This window comes from Neomonachus schauinslandi, chromosome 12 (assembly GCF_002201575.2).
Source record: "Neomonachus schauinslandi chromosome 12, ASM220157v2, whole genome shotgun sequence".
Classification (NCBI taxonomy): Eukaryota; Metazoa; Chordata; class Mammalia; order Carnivora; family Phocidae; genus Neomonachus; species Neomonachus schauinslandi.
Window position 1 is genome coordinate 30,619,827 of NC_058414.1, and position 25,889 is coordinate 30,645,715.

Below are 25,889 nucleotides of genomic sequence, written 5' to 3' on the forward strand. Positions count from 1 at the left end.
TTCAGTGATTCATCAGTCTTATATAACACCCAGTGCTCATTACATCACATGCCCTCCTTAATGCTCATCACCCAGTTACTCCATCCCTCCTCCCACCTCCCCTCTAGCAACCCTCAGTTTGTTTCCTATGATTAAGAGTCTTTTATGGTTTGTCTCCCTCTCTGATTTCATCTTGTTTTATTTTTCTCTCTTCCCCTGTGATCCTGTTCTGTTTCTTAAATTCCACATATGAGTGAGATCATATGATAATTGTCTTTCTCTGATTGACTTATTTCATTTAGCATATACTCTCTAGTTCAATCCACGTTGTTGCAAATGGCAAGGTTTCATTTTTTTTAGATGGCTGAGTAATATTCCATTGTATATATATTCCATATCTTCTTTATCCATTCATCTGTTGATGGACATCTGGACTCTTTCCATAGTTTTCCTATTGTGGACATTGCTGCTATAAACACGGGGGTGCAGGTGCCCCTTTGGATCACTACATTTGTATCTTTGGGGTAAATCCCTGGTAGTGCAATTGCTGGGTCATAGGGTAGCTCTGTTTTCAACTTTTTTTTTTTTTTTTAAAGATTTTATTTATTTATTTGACAGAGAGAGACACAGCGAGAGAGGGAACACAAGCAGGGGGAGTGGGAGAGGGAGAAGCAGGCTCCCCGCAGAGCAGGGAGCCCGATGAGGGACTCGATCCCAGGACCCTGGGATCATGACCTGAGCTGAAGGCAGTCACTTAACCAACTGAGCCACCCAGGCGCCCTGTTTTCAACTTTTTGAGGAACCTCCATACTATTTTTTAGAGTGGCTGCACCAGCTTGCATTCCCACCAACAGTGTAGGAGGGTTCCCCTTTCTCCGCATCCCCGCCAACATCTCTTATTTCCTAACTTGTTAATTTTAGCCATTCTGACTGATGTGAGGTGGTATCTCATTGTAGTTTTGATTTGTATTTCCCTGATGCCAAATGATGTGGCACTTTTTCATGCCATGATTCATGGTTTATGGCAACCCTGAGCTGAAAGCCCACTCCTGGGCTAGCTGATTATAGCCAGCTTCCCTGCTCCGATACCTGGAAACTCTGCTGCACTCAGGCACCCCCGGTCTTCCTGTGACCCCGGGGATCCTGAGACCACACTGTCCCACCTAGGATTCCACCTTGCTTCGCCACCTGGGTGCCCTCACCAGAGCAGACTTCTAAAAGTTCTGATTTTGTGCTCTGCTGCTGTATCACTTTCTTGTGCCGGCTGATGGAGTCTTCCTCCTCCCATGGTTTATCTTCCTATATATCTCCTTAGATTCAATTCTTCACACCTCCTGCCTCACAGAAAGTGGTCGCTTTTCTATTTGTAGAATTGCAGCAATTCTTTTCTTAGAGCTCCAGTCAAGTTCACAGGTGTATGGAATGATTTGATAGCTATCTAGCTGAATTCCAGGAACCAGACCAAACTAAGGTCTCCTACTCCTCCACCATCTTGGAAAGTCCTCTGTGTTAGCAATTCTTAAAGCACACTAGATTATCTGTAATCTTTGCATGTCCTCATGCTTTCTATTTGGAATGCCCTTTCTGCCTTGGCCACCTTTTGAATAAGCAAGCATTCTTTCTCATGCTTTATGTCTCTATTCATGTATCACCACAAAGTTAACTCTTTCCTAATTTCCCGTTCTCTTTCTGATAATAACCATCCGAATAGCTGTGAAGATTTCCTTCTTTTTTAAGGGTGAATAGTATTCCAGTGTGTGTGTGTGTGTGTGTGTGTGTGTGTGTGTGTGTATCTTTAGTACACTTTGTTTACCCATTCATCTGTCAACAGATAGTTAAGTTGCTTCCACCTCTTGGCTATTGTGAATAATGCTGCGGTGAACAGCAGATGGGGAGTGCAGATGTCTCTTCAAGGTCCTGATTTCAATTCCTTTGGATATATATCCAGAATTAGGATTGCAGGATCATAAAGTAATTCTATGTTTAATTTCTTGAGGAACCTCCATACTGTTTTCTATAGTGGCTGCATCAGTTTACACTCCCCTCAACAGTGCTCAGAGGAGTTCTTTTCTCTACAGCCTCACCAGCACTTATTTCTTATCTTTCTGGTAATAATCATCCAGATAGCTGTGAGGTGATATATCATTGTGGTTTTGATTTACATTTCCCTGATGATTAGTCATATTGAGTACTTTTTCATGTATTTGCTGGCCATTTTTATGTCTTCTTTGAAGAAATGTCTGTTTAGTTCCTTTGCCTATTTCTTAATCAGATTATTTGTGTTTTTTTGCTATTGAGTTGTAGGGGTTCCTTAAATATTTTAGATATTCTTATCAGATAAATGGCTTGTGAATACTTTCTCATAATTTGTAGGTTGCCTTTTAATTTTGTTGTTAACTGGGTAGAAGCTTTTGGTTTGATGTCATCTCATTTGTCTATTTTTACTTAATGTTGTCTGTGCTTTTGTTGTCTTTGTGAAACCTGTGGATTTTTGTCTGATGAAAATGTATGTCTTTGTTGAAGAACCCTGTTATTTACCTGTCATCTGTTTAAAGATACATGAAACTCATCAGACTGGGAGAATAGAGTACTTTGGGAGAAAATGCTTTGTCTTTATCAAATGGAGTCTTTAAAATATAACGATTATAAGTAACAACAGCAAATGTGAAAACATTTAAAACTGACTACACAGTACTTCTGTTTTTGGGGTTACACACAAATATTAATCAGATATAGTGTAATTCCTTTGTTAAATATATAGGCACATAGTTTTTAGTTAGATAAGATATACATAATATTTATAATATTATTTACCAGAATATTTTTCAAGCTCTCTATTGTAAGGGGTATTTATTGTAAGGGGTATTTTTACTTGGACACCAGAAGTAGAAGTACATTTTGAAAGTATAAATAATACTAGCCAAACAGCCAATTTATTTACTTAAATTATTGTCTAATATACTTTTGTGTTAATAGGCCATATACTCATTTTTTAAAAAAAAAGATGTGGTGTGGGAAATAAATCCATTGCTGTTGAGATCATTATACCTTTCTTTGGGTAATATAAAACATATAAGTACTGATAAATATTATGACCTATTAAAGGCTAAAAGTAGCTAGTAATCCTGCCTATGCTCTTTTAAATACTCTTTTTTTAATCTTCCCTAAGGCAGTTGACATACATTCACAAGAAGTGCCATAGTGAACCTGATGGACCTGGGATAGCAGCATTGACTAGTGAGGAGCGAACTCAATGGGCTAAGGTTATATGGTTTTCTTTTGTTGTCGTTGTTTTAAGATTTTATCTATTTTTTAGAGAGAGAAAGGGGGCATGAGTAGGTGTAGGGGCAGGAGAGGGAGAGAGAGCATCTCAAGCCGACTCCGCACAGAGCCCGATACGGGGATCAATCCCACGACCCTGAGATCATGACGTGAGCCGAAATCAAGGGTTGGACACTCAACCAACTGAGCCACCCAAGTGCCCCTCTTTGTTTTTTTAATTGAGGTATACTTGACATAAAATTATATTAGTTTCGGGTGTACAGCATAATGATTAGATATTTGTGTATGTATATATATATATTACAGAATGATTACAATAAATCTGGTTAACATCCATCATTTCATATGATTACAGATTTTTTTCTTGTGATGAGAACTTTTAAGATGTATTTTAGGGGCACCTGGGTGGCTCAGGTCATGATCCCAGGGTTCTGGGATTGAGCGCCACGTGGGGCTCCCTGCTCAGAGCAGTGGGGAGTCTGCTTCCACCTCTCCCTCTGTCCCTCCCCTGGCTCGTGCTCTCTCTCTCGCTCACTCTCCCTCAAATAAATAAATAAGTAAATCTTTTTAAAAAAGATGTATTCTATTAACAATTTTCAAATATGTAATACAACATTATTAACTTTAAAGGTATCTACCACGTTTTGTAAGTTTGTGTTATGCCACTTCACTTTTCACAAAGGACCTACATTAGTACTTGTTTTTGCTCATTGAAAGAAACCCAAAGAGGATTTTTGCTTTTATGAAAAAAGGCAAAAAGCAAAAATAGTGTTTCAGCATCTTTTTTTTTACTGCATGCTCCGTGAGCAGCAAGGGTGGCAGCACCAAGCTCCTTCCCCAGGAGCTACCCTCAGTATCTCAGCATCAAGCTTTGAACATCTGTGCCTATGAACATCTGTGCTGTATCTCACTTTATTTGTACATCCTCTACCAAAATGTGTCCTATGTTATCAGTAAAGCCTCTGAGAGAGGTTATTTTTTGGGCCCGGGAATGTTCAAACATTTTTCCATATAAATTAATAGTAATTGCTTCTTTGCTTTATACCATTTTGACTTAGGAATGCTCTACTTCCAGATAGCAGTTTACACTTTCCTTAATGAACCTTTTCCCTAATGAACTATTTTGAGATTTTCTAGATATACTTAATTTGTAACATTTAATCATTAACTCTTTGCCCATTAGGCACGAGAATATTTGATTAGTCTTGATCCAGAGAACTTGACTATATTAGAAAAAATTCAGAGCAGTTTACTGGTATATACCATAGAGGATAGCAGTCCACATGTAACACCAGAAGATTATTCTCAGGTACGTAACTATCTTGCTCTGCTGTTTCTCCTCACAAATTATTCTGGAAGACTCTTCTGTATACAGAAGATGAGAAGATTATTTGTTACATGCAGTCTCTTAAAATTTTTTCATAGCTGTCATATATATGTACCAAATTGAAGCTTATACATAAATAATCTTTGTAAATTCTGGCATCATTATTTAGGTAATTTAGATATATCTTGAACATTGTTTAAAGTAGTATGACTGTTGTTTGCATGTACAGAAAATTTGCATAGGACACTGGGCTAAATGAACTTACCATGCCAAAGGTGGCATGAGAACCTTCCTGTAACCCACACCAGTGTGTCTTGACACCTTGGTTGATGGGGTCGGTCCTAAGAATTATAGCACTCTTATAAGTTATTTATTTTAGCGTTTAGTTTTATTGACAAACAGACTTTAGTGAGTTTAAGAGTAAATGTGGCCTTACTTTGTTTCCCCTCCCCCACCCACCCTTACTACAAAAGGTAGTAGTCATATTTGTAGAAGGGAAATAATAAAAGGTAGTAGTCATATTTGTAGAAGTCGCTTAGTCTTTTGAAAACACTTATTTCATAATTCATTCATCAATATTAAATGAAAGAAATAATACAGGATTGAAAAATCTTGTAGGTAGAAATAACTTTCCTTTATATAACCTTAGCTGTATTTTTTTAGTAGGAGAGTTACCAAACTTCTTGAGGAAGAATATATTCTAATGTAGTTTTGTTTGAACTTTCACTGCTAGAATCTAGTTAGACTTGTGTTTAGATTGCAGCCCACTACATACATATACACATGTAACAGAAGTTTCACAAAATAGTAATTACTTATAGTATCTGTGGTAGATTCTAATATTTGTATTCTCTTTTGTCCTTTCTTTTATAATGAATGTTTACTGTGATATACTAAATTGAGTGTGTGAGAAACAGGCTTAGTGGGATATGAATTCTTAAGATATTTTAATAATATTTAATATTAAAATATTATTAAACCAAAGTAAAATATTATTAAATATTATTAAAATATTTTCTTCATAAGTAGACTCTAATGACTAAACTTACCACAGCTTCTTAGACTATTCAAGTTGCAAAAGCTTTGTCTTTTCCTTTGTAAGTTCTCTAAACCCCCATGACTATTGAACCAGCTTTCTGTTTTCTGGTAGGATTTCTTGAGATTTTGAGAAATATTTAAAGACAGGGCTGGAATTAGTATTATCTCTTGAGTATAATTATTATCATTTTATTAAGTTTGGCTTACCTGAAGAGGAAAAGTGACGCATGTGTGTGTGTGTACATTTACATAATATATATATACATACACATACATATAAGACATAAATAGTTATAACCCTCTTAATATTAAAATTCTCTTAATTTTAAAATATTTATTTTAGGTAACCACAATGACCCTTACAGGAGATCCAACTGTACGCTGGGGAGACAAATCTTATAACTTGATTTCCTTTTCCAATGGAGTATTTGGCTGTAGTTGTGATGTAAGTAAACTTAGTGAAGTTATTTTTCCTTTCAATTGTTTAGGTTAATTTAGTGGCAATAAACTAGCTAGGCTGTTCTGTGGTCATATAAATACATACTTTTGTAGCTCTGTGGCATTATAACTAAAAGGTTTTAGTTAATGAATTCTCAGTGAAAACAGAGTATAGGACAAGTTATTTTCATTTGTAGTATGGCTAATAGTTTGGTATGTGTCTGCAAAGTGGAATTTACATGTATTTTATGTAGTTATGGATTTTAAAGAATTATGAAGCTCTTTAAAATGCACTGTTACCTGTTTATTGAGAATTACAACCTATTTTTTTTTTGAAGATTTTATTTATTTTTGCGAGAGAGAGAGAGAGAGGGAGAAGACGGGAGGGAACATGAGTCGGGGGGCGGGGTGCAGAGGGAGAAGCAGACTCCCCACTGAGCAGGGAGTCTGCTTCTCCCTCTGACCCTCCCCCCTCTCATGTGCTCTCTCTCTCTCTCAAATAAATAAATAAAATCTTTAAAAAAAAAAAAAAGATACAGCGTTGTGTCTGTGTTCTTTGCACAGAGAAGTATATGTGGATATATTTCTAGATTTTCCCAGTAATTTAACTATTTTCCTAAAATGGCACGTGATCTTTGGAACATTTATTTACACTATAGATATTAAAGTGTCTGGTGCTTCTACCATTTTTTACCTTCTTTTTTTTTTTTTTTTAAGATTTTATTTATTTATTTGACAGAGACACAGCGAGAGAGGGAACATAAGCAGGGGGAGTGGGAGAGGGAGAAGCAGGCTTCCCGCGGGCAGGGAGCCCGATGGGGGGCTCGATCCCAGGACCCTGAGATCATGACCTGAGCCAAAGGCAGACACTTAACCGACTGATCCACCCAGGCGCCCCCATTTTTTACCTTCTTGATAAAAAAAGAAAAAACTTGTTTCTCTTTTATTCTCCTGTGATCATCTTTATTAACTCTACCTTGCCATTTTCTGATGGACATTCAAGAAGTCTATGAACCAAGAAAATTAAAAAATGAGAGGTTGCAATATACACTTATAATGTCATTGTAAGATCTTTTATAAAATACATAATTGGCTATAAAGTAGCATGAGGTAGTTTGTTTTTGGTGGCCTTCCTCCAGAAGCATTTAGCAACTGTACAATACTAAAAAGGCCTGTCGTGTTGGTCTGGGCTCAACAGTTGTATTAATCAGTATTTATTCAGTTTTAGGTGATAGAAACCTAAATTATACTGCCATTAGTTTAAGAAGGTATTCGTTGGCATAGGAGTACAGCTAAGTTTGGGTAAGACTGACGTCCAGTGGCCGAATGCTTTCATTAGAAATTTCTCTCTCCATTTTTTTTTTTAAAGATTTTATTTATTTATTTGAGAGAGAGAGAATGAGAGACAGAGAGCATGAGAGGGGCTAGGGTCAGAGGGAGAAGCAGACTCCCTGCTGAGCAGGGAGCCCGATGCGGGACTCGACCCAGGGACTCCAGGATCATGACCTGAGCCGAAGGCAGTCGCTTAACCAACTGAGCCACCCAGGCGCCCGTCTCTCTCCATTTTTTGGCACAACTTTCCTATGTTTGACTTCATCTTCAGGTAGAATGTCCCATGTGATTGTTGTATCCACAATCTCATGTCTTCACAGCTCCTTTCATAGATTAGTGTTCCCTATGCAAATGGACAGCTTACCACCGCCGCCCTCCCTTCCTTCCCCCCAGTGGTTCCAGCACAAGTCCTAGGAATAATGCTCACTGGTTGTTATTGGCCTTTGTCTATCATGTGCCCATTCTGAGGAGTCAGGTGCTCTTATTCACCTGGCCTGGGTCACATGTTAAACCTTGCAGTCTAGGGGGTAGAATCATTCTCATCCAAAACATCACAGATGTGTGGTGGTTGCCTACAGGAAAATCTCAGAAGAAGGTGAAGTGGTTGATGAGCAGGTAATAAAACTAGATGTCTATTATAGTAACTCATCAGAGTGAAAGATTGCTATGAGTCCTTTTAAAGATTTGTCTTTCCTCTTGGAGTTCATTGTTGACAAAATATTTCTTGTTAATTGCCTCAGTTTTCTTCTCTTGGGTTCTTTCTTTTATTCTTCTTGACTTTCTCAGTCTGGTTTATATCCTCACTATTTCCTGGAAAACTATCCTTATAAAGTAGCTAACTACTTCTTAGCATCTTCCTCTATGTCTCTTTGACCTGTCTGCTACAGTCAGTTACCCTCCTCATACGTATTCCGACTCTGCCTCCATCTTAATGGTCTTTTCCTATCTACTGATTCAGACCTTAATGTTAGTCTCACTTTTTCCCTCCTGTGCATGTTCTCTTCCCTAGTTTAATAGTTTCATTGACCATTATTATATAGGTAGCTTGCAGTTAGTCTTTTTTTTTTTTCTTTAAGTCTTCGTTTAAATTCCAGTTAACACACAGGGTAATATTAGTTTCAAGTATACAATATAGTGATTCAACAATTCCATACATCACCTGATGCTCACATCACTGCAAGTGAACTCCTTAATCCCCATCACCTCTTTCGCTCACCCCCACCCACCTCCCCTCTGATAACCATCAGTGTGTTCTCTTTGGTTAAGAGTCTTGTTTCTTTGTCTTTCTCTTTACTGTTCCCTTTGCTCATTTGTTTTGCTTGTTAAATTCCACATATGAGTGAAATCATATGGTATTTGTCTTTCTCTAACTCATTTAGCTTAACATAATACTCTCTAGCTCCATCCATGTTGTTCCAAATGGCAGAACTTTTTCCTTTTTTATGGCTGAGTCATACTCCATTGTGTATGTATACCACATCTTCTTTACCCATTCATCAGTTGATGGAGCAGTTATTCCTCTCTAGTTTTTACGTATTACTCTCATTTTGAGAATTTTGTTTCATTGTATATTGTTCAAAGTGGATGTTATATTGTTACATAAGATTCAATTGTTCTCATCATCAAGAACTCATCATTTTACTTGGCTTCCTCACTTCCAGCCCTCAACCCACCCCCCAAAAAAAAACCACATTGCACTACTTTGATTTTTACTAATAGTACTAAACTCTTGCTATTTGCTCAAATTCAGGATGAAAATAACTTTAATGATCTTTGTTATCTAAATAAAAAATATTGGTCCCATAATGAACACATATCTCAGCACAAATGAGATCTTTCTTGTAGTAAGTGTATGGACATGTTTTATGTGTATGTATTAACACCCATTTATTTATAAAATTGATTATCTCCCCTAGATAATCTGCTTTTAAAAATCCCATGTTGGTTTCCCTTGTAACCTGTGTAAAACATCATTAGTGAAGTGTATATAGTTGGCCTTTGAACAACATGGGTTTGAACTGTGTGGGTCCACTTAAATACATGGATTTTTTTCAATAAATGCATATTTTATATTTTGATTGTAAAATAGGGTAGAATTTGCCAAATGACTAAAAGTAAAGGGAAGGTGGTGGAGAAATGCTGAGAAAGCTGAAACAGCAGGCTCTCACCTGCTTGTGGTACTCCTCACCCCACTACCTGTGCAGAGGTTGGTTCCCTGAGATCTTGAACAAAAAGTTGCGAAGGAACCGGCTCTGGAGAGGGATTCTCAGTGAGGTGCCAAGACCAGTCATTGTCCACAGTTGGCCAAGGACTGCAGAATGATAATCTGCATCCCCCCTCCACCCTCAGGGATCCAGGAGAACACTTGGGGCAGGATAGCACCAGGTAGTAATGCGGGCTGTAAAGCCCAAGGCAGGAAGGAGCGCTGTCTGAGGTGCTGAAAGGTCTCTAAGGCAGAGAACTACTTCAGGGAGCAGCTTGCCAGCATTTTTCACAAGCAGAAACTGAGTTAGAACCATGTGGAGGGGTCAGGTGGAGAAAGCAACCTAGACAGAAGGATAACAGTGCTGTGCCTTCCCCAGTTCTCTGCCTTTCCCTGGACTCTGCTTGAAAATGAAGTTTCCCACATTCCTGGGTAGCTTTGCTAACTTTGGGTGAGGATGAGGAGATGTGTGGTGCCTTATTCTACTCCTGTACTGTACAGTAAATGTATTTTCTCTTCCTTATGATTTTCTTAATAACATTTTGTTTTCTCTGTCTTTATTGTAAGAATACAGTGCATAATACTTATAACACAAAACATGTTAATTGACTGTTTTTGTTATTGGCAAATGTTATGTTCTGGTCAACAATAGGCAATTAGTAATTAAGTTAGTTCTGGGGAGTGAAAAGTTATATGTGGATTTTGATTGCATTGGAGGTCAGCATTGTTCAAGGGTGAGCTGTATACTGTAAAAGTTGGTCTGTTCTAAATGCAATGCCATGTTGCTGCTCTATTCCACTGGTGCTTAAATATGTACTTTGCGATTACAGTAGTAGTTAATTACATTTCCCTCTTGAGATTTAAAATCCTGGGGTCAACTATTTTGTCTTACCCATCTAGGGTTTATCATTTGGCTTTGTGAAGGACACATAGGAAGCATGTAATAAACAGTTAAATTAGTAACAGCAGTTACTGATTATTGCTGTGGTCCACATTCTGTAGGAAACACTTTATAAGCATTATTAAAATCATTTTTCACACCAACTATATGATTATTACCCCCACTAATAGATGAGCCTGTTTACTTAAAGAATTAAGTAACTTCAACAGTTGCACAACTGGGAAATGGCAGAGTTTGGACACAGGATTGAAGCCCTCATTCCTAAAAAGTATGTTATACATATTGTCTCCATATAAAAAAAAAAAACTATATGAACAAATAAAACATCAGGAAAGCATATGAAGTTTTCATATTTCCTAACATTTTTCTTTAAATTAATGATTAGCTTTCCACCATGAGATGGGTAGGTAGAATTACCACAGAGAGACTTTTGTCCTTCAGTTTTGCTCTTTCTTACTGGGTCCAGTAAAAGAGTTAGAAATTAATTTTACTGTCTCAAATGAAACAATACGTGATATCTGTGCACATTCTTTGTAAAATTATAAGATGCAGTTAGAGAATGGGCTTGTCAATGACCTGTGAGTCTCACTATTATGTCAAAGGACAGATGGGGTGAGTTGCTCGTGCATCTTCTTCTGACCTCCCTCAAGAGTCTTTCCTGATGTTGTGGCTGCTATCTAGTTGGTAACAGTATTCATACTGTACTTCTAGGCTCCACTGGGCTGTGAGATAGGCCAACAGAACTCTGCATGTTAGGGTGATACTTAAGACACCTAATTTGCTCCTCTGAATATGGACCCAAGTATGCTAGTCCATATCTTAAGCCTCCCTTCTTTCTCTCCGGGGCTGGTAGTGCCACATTCAGTTCATGAATGGTAACTGTTTAATGTAAGGTGATAGCAGTAACATGGAGGAAAAAAGCTGTCTGATGTAATTGTCGCCAAAGGACATGGAGAAAAAAGGGAAAAAGTTTGTCTTCCAGAATAAATGATGGAAAAATTCACTAGCTCCAGTTCCTTTGTCTCAGTATAGCTGTCAAACCTGTAATACTCCTGTAACTCAGACCATCTTTCCAGCATTCCTTAAACATTGAGAATTATTTCTGCCACATCTGAACACTCTTCTAGTCAGAAACACAAACTGATTATGCTTTTTAATACTCACCTAGTGGCCTATGTGTTTACTGATAAAGTTCATATGAATGCTCAGTTTAGCCTTCAGAAAGTCTGTCATCCTCCTTTGCTTGTTGCACAGTGCTTTTAAAATTTCGGAACATCTTAGCACTGCACACATATGCCTGCTTTCATTTCCAATTTAAATAGCAGTTATTTTCTCTAGATTGTTCATGGATGCTTTACACCCCTCCCCATTACCTCAAGATCCCTAATTAGGTGCTTCCAACTTTAAGTATTTGTTCTTTTGCAGCAAATAAAATACATCAGTCACTTACTATGCTGCAGGATATCTGTGTCTTTGTCTTTAGGTGAAGCATTGGAATTCTGCACTTTAGTATGTATTAAGATTGGAGGGGAGGGAAATTGAAAATAAAATATCGGGTCAAGTTTTAAGTTGACATAAAGTATTCAAAATCTTGTGTATTTTCATTTTAGCATGCTCCTTTTGATGCAATGGCTATGGTAAACATCAGCCATTATGTTGATGAGAAGATTTTTGAGAATGAAGGAAGATGGAAGGTATGTTAGAAAAAATGTTTCATTTTTTTTTTCACTGTTCAAAATTTATTTGGTATTTTAGTTGGTATGACACTTAGGATAGTTGGTTGCATTGTCTTTTTACATTATATGGCCATGTACACTATATTCTGATATATATGGTACAGAAAATAAGATCCTTTAGAACAGTTACGCACAATACATGCAATACTGAATTTATACATTGGATCCCAGGACGTGACTGACCGGAAAAGATGGACTAGGCATGTGGGGTGTTGGGGGAAGGAACCAGAAGTGACAGAACACACAGTAAACACACATCTGGTGTGAAGAGCAACCGCAGCTCTGCATTACTGGCAGACGGTGGGGCTAACTTACGTTAACCAACTTAGGGCTACAAAGCCAGGTATCATCCAGCATCAGGATACAGCTTCAGGGTTTGGTGAACCATTCCTATTTGGAACTTTAGGAAACGGATGTTTTTTCTTAGGCCATTTTAATATTACTTGAGTAACAGATCAGATAGTAAGGACAATACATACAACCTCCAACTAAAATCCTGTTGTGGTCTAGACAGTGAAGTGGAACATTATAAAACTTTAAAACTGCAGCTCCTTTTGGATACCCCAAAGTGTGTCTCCACTCTTCTTCAAACAGGCCTCCTCCTCAGGAGTCAGAGTCACCTTCACAACATCTGAAATTCCATTCTGTCCCAAGATGCAAGGAACACTAAGGAAGACATCATCTTTAATTCCATAGAGACCCTTAATCATGGTGGAAATTGGATGCACCCGCCTAAGATTCTTCATTATACTTTCTGCCAAATCTGCCACAGACAGTCCAATGGTCCAGGAAGTGTAGCCTTTCAGTTTGATCACCTCATAGGCACTGTCAACCACCTGTTTGTGAACCTCTTTCCACTGTTCCTTATCTGCATCAGTGCCTAAGTCAGGGTGCAGATTCTTCAGAGAGACACCAGCAACGTTCACTCCACTCCATACAGGCACACTGGAGTCTCCATGCTCCCCAAGGACCCACCTGTGACAGCTTAATGGGTGAACTCCCAGTCTTTCCCCCATTAGGTAACGGAACCAAGCTGAATCCAGATTGCAACCGCTTCCAATAACACGGTTTTTGGGAAAGCCACTTATCTTCCAAGCCACATAGGTCAAGATATCCACTGGATTGGAAACGACAAGCAACTTGCAGTTTGGGCTGTATTTTACGATATTAGGAATGATGAACTTAAAGATGTTCACGTTACGCTGGACCAAATTGAGACGGCTTTCTCCCTCTTGCTGATGTGCCCCAGCTGTGATAATAACCAGCTTGGAGTTTGCAGTCACATTATAATCTTTGCCAGAGACAATTTTTGGTGTTCTAAGGAAAAGGCTGCCGTGCTGGAGATCCATCAGCTCTCCCTTCAGTTTGTCTTCCATGACATCAAGAGCAAGTTCATCTGCCAAATCCTTCATTAAGATACTAATGGCACAAGCCATGCCAACAGCACCAACCCCAACAACTGTAATCTTATTCTGGGGGGTATGTTCTTCCTTAAGAAGATTTTGAATCAGCTGATCTTTGAGAGTTGCCATTTTGGACTTAGAACCAAAAGGAATTGGGAGTGCATGTTCGGCGGGCGGGCATCAGACTTGGCGGCAGTGGCTCCGACACCCAGTTTTGTTTTTTTTTTTTTAAGATTTTATTTATTTGAGACAGAGAGAATGAGAGACAGAGAGCATGAGAGGGAGGAGGGTCAGAGGGAGAAGCAGACTCCCTGCCGAGCAGGGAGCCCGATGCGGGACTCGATCCCGGGACTCCAGGATCATGACCTGAGCCGAGGGCAGTCGCTTAACCAACTGAGCCACCCAGGCGCCCCCAGTTTTTTTTCTTAATAGTCTTTTGATTTAACATTTTTAAGTCTTTTCTCTGTTTTCAGGGTTCAGAAAAAGTACGGGATCTATCACTTCCAGAGGAGCTTGTTTTCACTGTGGATGATAAAATACTAAACGACATTAATCAAGCTAAAGCCCAATATCTCAAGCAGGTAGATTTTTAACTTTTCTTTCTTAGATACTAATGCTTTTTCTTTTAACTACCACATAAAAATTTTGGCTATCATCCAAGCATGATAACATAAAACATTTTACTTATTTATTTTTAAAGATTTATTTATTTTAGAGAGCGAGAGCACGAGCATGGTGGGGGGTGGGTGGTGGCAGAAGGAGAAGGCGGAATAAGAATCTCAAGCAGACTCCCCGCTGAGCACGGACAGATATGGGGCTCGATCTCACGACCCTGTTATCATGACCTGGGCTGAAATCAAGAGTCTGATGCTTAACTGACTGGGCTCAGGTGCCCAAACAACATTAAAATATTTTAAATTATAGCTTTGATACCTTTAATTTTTTTATATGTAATGATTAATGCAAATGATGATTTGGTTATCTTTGGGGTGTTCTTCTTGGCTGATTTTCCACTTTTCCCATTTAATTTTTTTTGTTAGGCATCTGATCTGCAGGTTGTGGTGTATGCCTTTACATCTTTTGGCAAAAAGCTAACCAAGAAGAAGATGCTTCACCCTGATACATTTATTCAGCTTGGACTTCAGCTGGCCTATTATAGATTTTATGGACGGTGAGAACCATTCATTTTCCATTTTCAGAGTCTTGAAGTCCAAGGGTATATCTTTAGCATAGCTATTCCATGCTCACTCCCCAGTCTTTTTCCTGACTTTTTTCCCAAGTGGCACCATGTCCTAATTTGGACTTCCATCATCAGTGTATTAGAGTTTTGATGTGTGACACTTTTATAGTCTTGTTTTTCATCACCTAAAGTGTCTGCTGTCTTCTAAGAGAGGTTTTACTGTTCTTTGGAATTCAAATCACTTGGTTTTCTTGTAGCCTCAGTTTCCTCCTGGGTTCATGTTTTTATAGATTATCCAGTCTTTACTAATTTTTAGGATAGGAGAGATGGTATGTTGTGATTTTCTACATCCTAGGCAGAAGTAGAGGCTCCATGATCTTGCTTTTTAAATATCCAGTCTGAGAATACGTGTCTTTAAATGGGATATTTAGGTCATTTGCATTCAGTATAATTATCAGTAAGGTTGGGGTTAGGTCTACCGTATTGCTCTTTCTTTTCTTTTTACCATATCTGATTTTTGTTTTTTTTATCTTCTTTTGAACTCATAGTGTTTTTTTTTTTAATTGTTCCATTTTATCTCCATTGTCAGGTGTACTCTTTTGTTTTGTTTCATTTTGGCTTTAGTAGTTGCACTGAGGTTTATAAAATACATCTTTAACTTACCCGATTAACTTACCCTAGTCTACCGTCAAGTAACATTTTCCACTTGAAGTGTAACATAAGAAACTTAAAACAGAATGCTTCTACTGTTTTTTGTGCTGTTGTTGTTGTATGTTATACTTCTACATGTGTAGTAAGCCTCACAATACACTGTTACTATTTGCATTAAGCAGTTGATTATCTTTTTTTTTCTTGTGATAAAATATATATAAAAGAAAACTTTCCATTTTAGCCATTTTTAAGTGTATAATCTAGTAGCATTAATTACATTCTCAGTGTTGTGCAACCATCACAACCGTCTATTTGCAAAATTTTTTCATTGCCCCATAGAGAAACTATATCCATTAAGCAGTAATTTCTTACTCCTCCTTTTGCCTCAGCCCCTGGTAATCTCTAATTTACTTTCACTGTCTCTGAACTTGCCTGTTCTAGATATTTCCTCTAGGTGGGATCATGCAATATTTGTCTTTTTGTCTTTGATTTATTTAACCTAGGATAATGTTTCCAAGGTTCATCCATATTGTAGAATAAGAACTTCATCCTTTTTTATGACTAAATATTCCACTATGTAGATGTACCACATTTTCTTTACCCATTCGTCTGTTGATAGACACTTGTTTTATTTCCACCTTTTGGCTATTGTGAGTAATGCTGTTGTAAACATTCACATACAAGTATCTGAGTCCCTGTTTTAATTTCTTTTGAGTCTGTACCTAGGAGTGGGATTGCTGGGTTGTGTGATAATTCTTTTTCACTCTTTGAGCACCTGCCAAACTATTTTCCACCATGGCTATACCATTTTACATTCCCACCAGCAGTATACAAAGGTTCCAGTTATTCCATATCCTTGCCAACACTTATTTTTTTCATTAAAAAAATTATAACTGTTAGTTTTGAAGTAGTATCTCCTTGTGGTTTTTATTTGCATTTCCCTATTGACTGAGGTTGTGTATCTTTTCATATGTTGATTGGCCATTTGTATATCTCCTTTGGCAAACTGTCGATAAAAGTTCTTTGTGCTTTTGGTAATTGGGTTGTCATTTTGTTGTTGAATTGTAAGAGTTTTTTATGTATTCTGGATATGAAACCCTTATCAGATATGTGATTGGCAAGTATTTTCTCCCATTCTGTGGGTTTTCTTTTCACTTTCTTGGTGGTATACTTTGCACAGTGATTTTAATTTTGAAGTACAGTTTATCTATTTTGCTTTCATTTGTTGCCTGTGCTTTTGTTGTCATATTCAAGAAATCATTGCTAAATCCAATGTCATGAAGTTTTATTTATTTATTTTTTTTTAAGATTTCATTTATTTGACAGAGAGATCGGGAAAGCACAAGCAGGGGGAGTGGCAGAGGGAGAGGGAGAAGCAAGCTCCCTGCTGAGTGGGTAGCCTGATGCGGGGCTCAATCGCAGGACCCTGAGATCATAACCTGAGCTGAAGGCTTAACTGACTGAGCCACCCAAGCACCCCCCAGTGTCATGAAGTTTTACCCTTATATTACCTTCTAGGAGTTTTATAGTTTTAGCTCTTACTTTATATCTTTGATATGTTTTTTTCTCTCTCTTTTAGAGAGAGAGCAAGAGTACAAGCAGTGGGGGAGGTGGAGGAGCAGAGGGAGTGGAAGAGAGAGAATCTTAAGCAGACTCCATGCCTAGCATGGAGCCCAGTGCGGGGCTTGATCTAATGACTCTGAGATCATGAGCTGAGCCAAAATCAGGAGTCGAACACTTAGCTGACTAAGCCACCCAGGCACCTATCTTTGATACTATTTGAATTAATTTTTGTGTATAGTGTGTGGTAAGGGTCCAACTTCATTCTTTTGCTAGTGGATATCCAGTTTTCCTGGCATCATTTTTTTTTTAATTTTGTTATTTTAAAATTTATTATGTTAATCACCATACATACACCATTTTGATGTAGTGTTCCATGATTCATTGTTTGCGTATAATACCCAGTGGTCCGTTCAATATGTGCCCTCTTTAATACCCATCACCAGGCTAACCCTGCTGGCATTATTTTTTGAAGAGACTGTTCATTGAATGGTCCAGATGTTCTTGTTTAAAATCAGTTGATTATAGATGTAAAGATTTATTTCTGGGCTTTCAATTCTATTCATTGGTCTATATGTCTCTTCTTGTGTCAGTACCATACTATTTTGATTATTGTATCTTTGTAGTAAGTTTTGAAATCCGAAAGTGTGTGTCCTTCACCTGTGTTCTTCTTTTCAAGATTGTTTTGGCTATTCTTGAAATTCCATATGAATTTTAGGATTCGTTTTTCCATTTTTGCAGAAATGTTGGAATTTTGAATCTCTAGACTGCTTTGGGTAGCATTGTCACCTTAATGATAAATAGTCTCCAATCCAAGAACACAGAGCCCTGTTCCATTTATGTTTTTTAAAATTTCTTTAAGCAGTGTTTTATAGTTTCCAGTGTATAGTGTTTTTGCTTCTTTGGTTAAGTTTAAGCTTGAGAATTTTATTCTTTTTTATGCTGTTGTAAATGGAATTGTTTTCTTAGTTTTCTTTTCAGGTCATTCATTGCTAGTGTATGGAAATGCAGCTGATTTTTGTGTGTTGGTTTTGTGTCTTTAAGCTTTGTTGAATTTGTTTATTCTAATAGTATTTTGTAGAGTTGGGATCAAATCATCTGTCAATAGAGATAGTTTTGCTTTTTTCTTTCCAATTTGGATGCCTTCTATTTCTTTTGGCTTGAACACCCAATAGTATGCTGAATTATCCTTGTCATATTACTTACTTTAGGTGGAAAGTTTTTAGTCTTTTACAGTTGAGTATGATGTTAGCTGTGAGTTTTTCATAGATATCCTTTATCATGTTGAGGAAGTTTATTTCTATACCTAGTATATTGAGTGTTTTTATTATGGGGGAGTGTTGGATTTTGTCAAATGCTTTCCTGTGTCAAGGAGTATTACATTGATTTTCATTTGTTGAACCACCCTTGCATTCCTAGGATATATCCCATTTGGGCGTGGTGTATTGTCCCTTTAATATCCTGCTGAATTTGGTTTGTTAGTAATTTTTGCATCTTTATTTATAAAGGGATATTGGTCTATTGTGTCTTCTTGTAATGTCTGATTTTTAAAGCTTTTATTTAAATTCCAATTAGTTAACACAGTGTGGTATTAGTTTCAGAATCAATTTAGTGATTCAGCACTTCCATACAACAGCTGGTGCTCATCACAGCAAGTGCACTCCTTAATCTCCATCACCTATTTGACCAATCCCCCATGTACTTCTCCTCTGGTAACCATCAGTTTGTTCTCTATAGTTAGAATCTGTTTCTTGGTTTGCCTCCTTCTCCTCTCCCACCCCCGACCCTTTGCTTGTTTGTTTTGTTTCTTAAATTCTACATATGAGTGAAGTCATATGGTATTTGTCTTTCTCTGACTGACTGATTTAGCCTAATACTCTCTAGCTTCATCCAGGTCGTTGCAGATGGCAAGATTTCATTCTTTTTTATGGCTGAGTAATCTGTACATACCATATCTTTATCCATTCATCAGCCAATGGACATTTGGTCTGTTTCCATCATTTGGCTTTTGTAGATAATGTTGCTGTAAATATTGGGGTGTATGTGCCCCTTCAAATCACTGTGTTTGTGTCCTTTGGATAAATACCCAGTTGTGCGATTGCTGGATGGTAGGGTAGTTCTATTTTCAACTTTTTGAGCAACCTCCATACTGTTTTCCAGAGTGGCTGCACCAGTTTGCATTCCCACCAACACTGCAAAAGGGTTCCCCTTCTCCACATCCTCACCAACATCTATTGTTTCTTGTATTGTTGATGTTAGCCATTCTGACATGTGTGAGATGGTATCTCATTGTAGTTTTGTTTCCTTTTTCCCTGATGATGAGTGATGAGCATCTTTTCATGTGTCTGTTGGCCATCTGTATGTCTTCTTTGGAAAAATGTGTGTCTTTGTTTTTGGTGTCAGGGTAATGCTGGCCTCACTATGAGTTAGGAAATGCTCCTTCCTTTTCAGTTTTTTGGAGGAATTTGAAAAGGATTGGTGTTAATTTTTTGAGTCTTAGAATTCATCAATGAAGTCATGTGGTCCAGGACTTTTGTTTGTTGGGAGGTTTTTTATTACATTTTCATTTCCTTACTTACAGTAGGTCCAGTCAGATTTCTGTTCTTTCTTGAGTCAGAGTTGGTAGTTGGTGTGTTTTGTCAGAATATGTCTATTTCATCTAGATTATCCAGTTTATTGGTATATGGTTGTTCATAGTATTCTCGTATCCTTTTTATTTCTGTAAAGGCAGTAATGCCCTCTCTTTCATAACTAATTTTAGTAATTGGAGTTTTCCACCTTTTTTTTCTTAATCATTGTAGCTAAATGTCAGTTTTGTTGATCTTGTCAAAGAACCAAGTTTAGTTAACTTTTAATTTCTATATTTTGGTTATCTCTAGTCTTAATTATTTTCTTCCTTTTGCTAGCTTTGGGTCTACTTTGCTCTCCTTTTTTCCAGTTCCTTTTTTTTTTTTTAAAGATTTTATTTATTTATTTGAGAGAGAGAGAATGAGAGGCAGCACGAGAGGGAAGAGGGTCAGAGGGAGAAGCAGACCCCCCGCTGAGCAGGGAGCCCGATGTGGGACTCTATCCCGGGACTCCAGGATCACGATCTGAGCCGAAGGCAGTCGCTTAACCAACTGAGCCACCCAGGCGCCCCTTTTTTCCAGTTCCTTAAGGTGTGCACTTAGTCTATTAATTTGTGATCCTTAAGGTGTGCACTTAGTCTATTGATTTGTGATTTTTTTTTTTTCGAATGCAGGTATTTACAGCTATAAACTTCCCTTTGAACACTTTTCATCCTATAAGGTTTGGTAGGTTGCGTTTTCATTTTCATTCATCTCAGGGCATTTTCTAATTTCCCTTGTGATTTCTCCCTTGACCAATTGGTTGTTCGTGTGTTGTTGGATGTCTTCATATTCGTGAATCTTCCAGTTGTTCTTCTGTTACTGATTTCTGGCTTCATTCCATTGAAGAAGATACTTTGTATGATTTCAGTATTTTTAAATTTATTGAGACTTGTTTTGTGGCCTACTCAGTGGTCTTTCCTGGAAAGTGTTCCATGTACACTTGAGAAGAATTTGTATTCTTTTATGAAGTGGCATGTTCTTTATATGTCTGTTAGGTCTGATTATTTATACTGTTGTTCAAGTGCTCTGTTTACTTATTGATCCCCTATCTACATGGGCTATCTCCATTATTATTATTTTTTTTTTAATTTATTTATTTGACACAGAGAGACACAGCGAGAGAGGGAACACAAACAGGGGGAGTGGGAGAGGGAGAAGCAGGCTCCCCGCGGAGCAGGGAGCCCAATGTGGGGCTCGATCCCAGGACCCTGGGATCATGACCTGAGCCAAAGGCAGACGGTTAACGACTGAGCCACCCAGGCTCCCCGGGCTATCTCCATTATTGAAAGTTGGATATTAAAGTCTCCAACTGCCATTGGAGTGCTGTCTGGTTGTCTCTTTAATTCTGCCAGTACTTCCATCATGTGTTTTAGGGCTCTTTTTAGGTGTATATATTTTTATAATTGTTATCTCTTCTTGATGAATTAAGCCTTTTATTAATATGTAATGTTCTGTTAGCCTCTTAACCCTATTGACTTAAAATCTATTTTGTCTGATAATATAGCCATTCCAACTCTTGTACTTACTATTTTTATGGAGTATCTTTTTTCGTCCTTTTACTTTTAACCTCTTAAAGTCTTTGTATCTATAGTGAATCTCTTGTAGATAACATATAGATAGATTATGGGTTTTTTAATCCATCCTGTCAATCTCTGCCTTTGATTGAATAGTTTAATCTATTTACATTTAAAATAATTACTGATAAAGAGATATTTTTGTGCCACCTACCTATATTTTCTGTAGGTCTTATTTGGTTTTTGTTTCTAAATTCTTCCACTACCTTTTTTTTTTTTTAATTTGCTTGATTTTTTTTATAATGTACTATTTTGACTCCCCTCTTTTTCTTCACATTTTTAATCTATTTTATTCATGATTACCTTGGAGAATACAATTCATATTTTATATTTATAACAACCTTGTTTGAATAATAACAGCTTAGTAGTATACAAAACTCTGCTTCTGTACATCTCTGTACTCTTTATTTTGCCACAGATTACGTCTTTATACATTGCCCATTGATACAAGTTTATATTATTGTTTTATACATTTGCCTTCTAAGTCAAATAAAAATTATTAAACATGTTGCTCTGTCTCCCATGTTTCCTATAAGCTCAGAGTTAGATCTAGACACTTGAGAGTAAGAATCAATTATTTTTATTATTTTTTTACCATAGTAAGTCAAATAATTAATGTCATTTGTTTTCTGTTTCATCCTGTTGAGATTAAGAGTGGATTTGTTAGCCAATGTCCATTACAAAGTTTCCTCCCTGAGTTTTTTACCTAATGGTTTTAGTAAGCATTGGTGATCATAACCAAGATCTATTTTTTTATTAGAGGTTACAGAGCAATGATATTTTTACTTACTGCTTTTATTTTTAGTCTTTTTTTTTTTTAAAGAATGTTAGTGTTAAGTTTTTATTTACACTTTCTCCTTCGTACTTTAAAAGGATACTATTTCAGCTCAGGGAGACAGCCATATAGACACACTGGGCAGAAGAGGCTTAGTAATTCTGTTTGAGCCTTCTTAGTGCCCATGTTCACATCTTTTCCTCTCATCCATTTGATCTCTTTAACTCTGAATTCCAACCACCAGGAATAAGAATGTTAAGTAAGAGAGCTCTATATCTAAAATTGTTTACATCATTCTTTAATCCAGGAAAACAGTCGGCACTCTGGGGAACTTCTTAGAGAATGCTTTTACTTCATTCTGTAGTCATTCATGTAGTGTATGAAGGAACTAAAGGCCAAGGACTCTGTATTATCTATTGCTGTGGAATAGTTACCACAAACTTAGTGGCAGAAAACAATAAATGTTACTTCATATTTTCTGTCTCACAGGAACCCAGGTGCAGGCTAGCTGGGTGCCTCTGACTTCAGGGCTCCTGAAGTCGTAGTTAGAGTGTCATTCAGCTCTTTTCTCATTTGAAGGTGCTCCTCAGAGGGGATCTGCTTCCAAGCTCACCTGTGATTACCAGCAGAGATCAGTTCCTTTCAGGTTATTTTCCAGAGGCCTCCCTCAGTTTCTCACCATCCTGGCCTCTCTGTAGGGCACCTTCCAGCATGGCAGCTGGCTTTCCTCATGCTGAGGAAGTGAGACCAAGTAAGATCTCTCTTTGTAACCTAATTTCAGAAATGATATCCTATCACTTTTGTCCTGTTCTTTTCATTAGAAGCAAATCACAAGGTCCATCTCATACTCAAACTGAGGAGTTACACAGAGTATTACTACCAGGAGGCAGGGATCACTGGGGTTGCATCTTGGAGGCCACCTGCCACAGACACACTGCTCTTACAGAACCTGACCCCAGCCAAGCATTTGAAACAGCCCGTATTGTACCAGGTCCTGTGGATCAGAGTACTTTTTTACTCTTGGATTACTTAAAGTAGTCTCTTTGTTATTGAATGTCTAAACAGTGGTCTGTAGTGTAGAACTTAGTCTCTGACCAAAGCCGGCTTTATTAGGTAAGCTTTCTTTGTAATAATATTTGAACATTTTCTTTCTTATGACATGTCCTTTTTTTTTTTTTTTTCTTGTAGCCCTGGCAGCTGCTATGAGACTGCTATGACAAGGTATTTTTACCATGGCCGAACAGAGACTATGCGCACGTGTACAGTAGAAGCGCTCGGGTGGTGCCGGTCCATGCAGGATCCTTCTACTGGTGTGAGTATTGAAAGGAAAAAAATGCACAGTAATTATTTACTTCTTTAAAGGAACCTTAGTCCTTGAATAACTACTTCTCTGCTTCAGTTCCCCTGGATCAGTAAAATACTTGCAGATATTTGTCCCTCGAGTTTTCAAAGCATTCATTCATTTACCAGTGAAGTGTATACTTGGAAAGAATATGAAACAGGAAAGACCTGAGAAGAAGCCCCTTTGTGTCACTTTCTAGGCAAAGTATCTTTAATATCATGAATATTTTACTATTATTGATCTACCTTTAGAATAACACCAGTAAAGTGCAGACTGTCCCAAAGTGCTTCAAAGGAAGCTTTTCTTGATATGGTTGAAAGTTTTTGAAATCACAGATTCTTGTTTTCATGTATTAGAACCAGAACAGTTGTGTTTTGTTTTATACTTTTTTAAAGCAGTCTCTGTACCCATTGTGGGGCTCAAACTCAAAACCCTGGGATCAGAAGTTGCATCCCTTACCAACCAAGCCAGCCAGGTGCCCCTGTCCTTTTTTTTTTTTTTCTTTCTCCTTTTTAAACCATTTAAACAGTAGGGTAGTTCTTTCCCACTGCTGTTTAGGTGTCATATTTGTTCTTTAGTTTTGATAGACACGGTTATATATACGTTCATTTATTTTAATATCATAGAACTGTTCCGTTATCGTTTTTGAACAGCTCTGTGTTAGTTTTGAAATCTTAGTTGCCTCTGTTTTGACACTTAACGAATATCACTTCAGTGCTGCCCACAAGTTCCTATTTTCCTTTCCTGGAAAGAAATCATCAAGATGAAGGACAGTATAGGAAAGAAAAGGCAGTAGAAGTAAGGAAAATATATAGAAGCATGTGTCTTTTTTTTTTTTTAAAAGATTTTATTTATTCATTTGACAGAGAGACACAGCGAGAGACGGAACACAAGCAGGGGGAGTGGGAGGGGGAGAAGCAGGCTTCCCTCTGAGCAGGAAGCCCGATGTGGGACTCGATCCCAGGACCCTGGGATCATGACCTGAGCCGAAGGCAGACACTTAACAACTGAGCCACCCAGGCGCCCTAGAAGCATGTGTCTTAATATCTTTCTAGAAATCTTTTCTCTCTCAGATTACCCAAATTATGTTCAATTATGTTGAATTCAGGGTTTTTTAAATTTGGTTTCTTTATAGTTTACTGAAGTATGTCTTGATTTTTAACTCAGCTTTTTGAGCGGCAGCAGAAGATGTTACAAGCTTTTGCAAAACATAATAAAATGATGAAAGATTTTTCAGCTGGAAAAGGTACCTACATTGGAATTATTCTGACTTTAAAAAAATTGTCTCATGTTGAAAAATTTTTTATACCTTCATACTTGGGGTTTCATTGCAGGATTTGACCGTCATCTTTTAGGTCTTTTACTCATAGCAAAAGAGGAAGGTCTTCCTGTTCCAGAACTCTTTACAGACCCACTTTTCTCCAAAAGGTAATATAATGTAGTGTTTTATAACTTGATCCATCAAATCCTTTTTTCTGATGATTAAAAGCTCTTCAGAAGCAATATAAGTTTCTGTCAGCCTAGTAAAATATCCTCTCTTTATGGCACACAGTGGAGGAGGTGGAAACTTTGTTCTCTCAACAAGTCTGATTGGTTATTTAAGAATCCTGGGAATGGTGGTTCCCATGGTCCACAATGGCTATGGATTTTTCTACCACATCAGAGATGACAGGTAAGGCTATTAGGTATTTAATGTATGTTTGTTTCGCTATCCTGTTTTTGGGACACTTGGTGAAATCAGTCCTTTAGGTGTTTTGTGCAGAACACCATTTAAAGTTGCTCAGTGACATACCATCATCATCCTCAGAACCCAGTACACATTTTAACATACTTGTTCTACCCAAGGTGTTTTATGCTAAGTTCAGATAAAATTTGATTGCCTATAAATATATGGTGCTTCGTGTAGTCATAGATAGTACTGATGTGACCAAGAGACTAAGTAAATTAATTTATGTTCAAAAAAAGAATGTTTTTCCAATTCAGATGCACTTAATTTGTGTTGTATGAGGTTTGTGGAAAGAGAAAGAAAATACTATAACTTGGTAAGTGGAGAACAAGATAATATGAAATTAGTAGAAAGGCTTGGGAGGTCCTCATTCACATAGTCCAGCCATCCCTTCTCAGAGGTCTTTGAGAGCTTGGGAGATGGTGGAAGGCATGACCTGTCCCAAGAGAGTTTCTGTCTGGCTTTTCTAGAAACATCTTCTCTCTCCTCTTACCCTTTCTCTATTTTTTTCTTTTTGAACTGTCTTCAGGCGCTATATATTTTTTTTTTTTTACTTTTTTTAAAAATTATGTTAAGCACCATACATTACATCATTAGTTTCTGATGTAGTGTTCAATGATTCATTGTTTGCGTATAACACCCAGTGCTCCATGCAGTACGTGCCCTCTTTAATACCCATCACCAGGCTAACCCATCCTCCCAACCCCCTCCCCTCTAGAACCCTCAGTTTGTTTCTCAGAGTACATAGTCTCTCATGGTTCATCTCCCCCTCCGATTTCCCCCCTTCATTCTTCCCTTCCTGCTATCTTCTTCTTCTTCTTCTTTTTTTTTTT

General features: G+C 37.6%; 2 protein-coding genes across 3 annotated transcripts in view; one reads left to right on the plus strand and one right to left on the minus strand.

The window, feature by feature from the left end:
* Positions 1–25,889, plus strand: part of CROT (carnitine O-octanoyltransferase) — a 53,213-nt gene that overhangs the window by 25,948 nt on the left and 1,376 nt on the right. The window contains 10 exon segments of the mRNA XM_044920268.1: positions 3,149–3,242; positions 4,445–4,570; positions 5,970–6,071; positions 12,111–12,194; positions 14,113–14,220; positions 14,680–14,810; positions 23,177–23,300; positions 24,498–24,576; positions 24,665–24,758; positions 24,883–25,002. Coding sequence (XP_044776203.1) covers positions 3,149–3,242; positions 4,445–4,570; positions 5,970–6,071; positions 12,111–12,194; positions 14,113–14,220; positions 14,680–14,810; positions 23,177–23,300; positions 24,498–24,576; positions 24,665–24,758; positions 24,883–25,002 — 1,062 coding nt within the window.
* On the minus strand, positions 12,773–13,786 carry LOC110580164 (L-lactate dehydrogenase A chain-like). 2 transcript variants are annotated; one of them, XM_044920269.1, is made up of 2 exons: positions 13,530–13,768; positions 12,773–13,355 (listed from the first exon to the last, which is right to left on the minus strand). In XM_044920269.1, the coding sequence occupies exons 1-2, from the start codon at positions 13,766–13,768 to the stop codon at positions 12,773–12,775; spliced, it is 822 nt and encodes a 273-aa protein (XP_044776204.1). The 2 variants fall into 2 exon arrangements, with proteins under 2 accessions (XP_044776204.1, XP_044776205.1); XM_044920270.1 differs by having other exon boundaries at positions 12,773–13,786.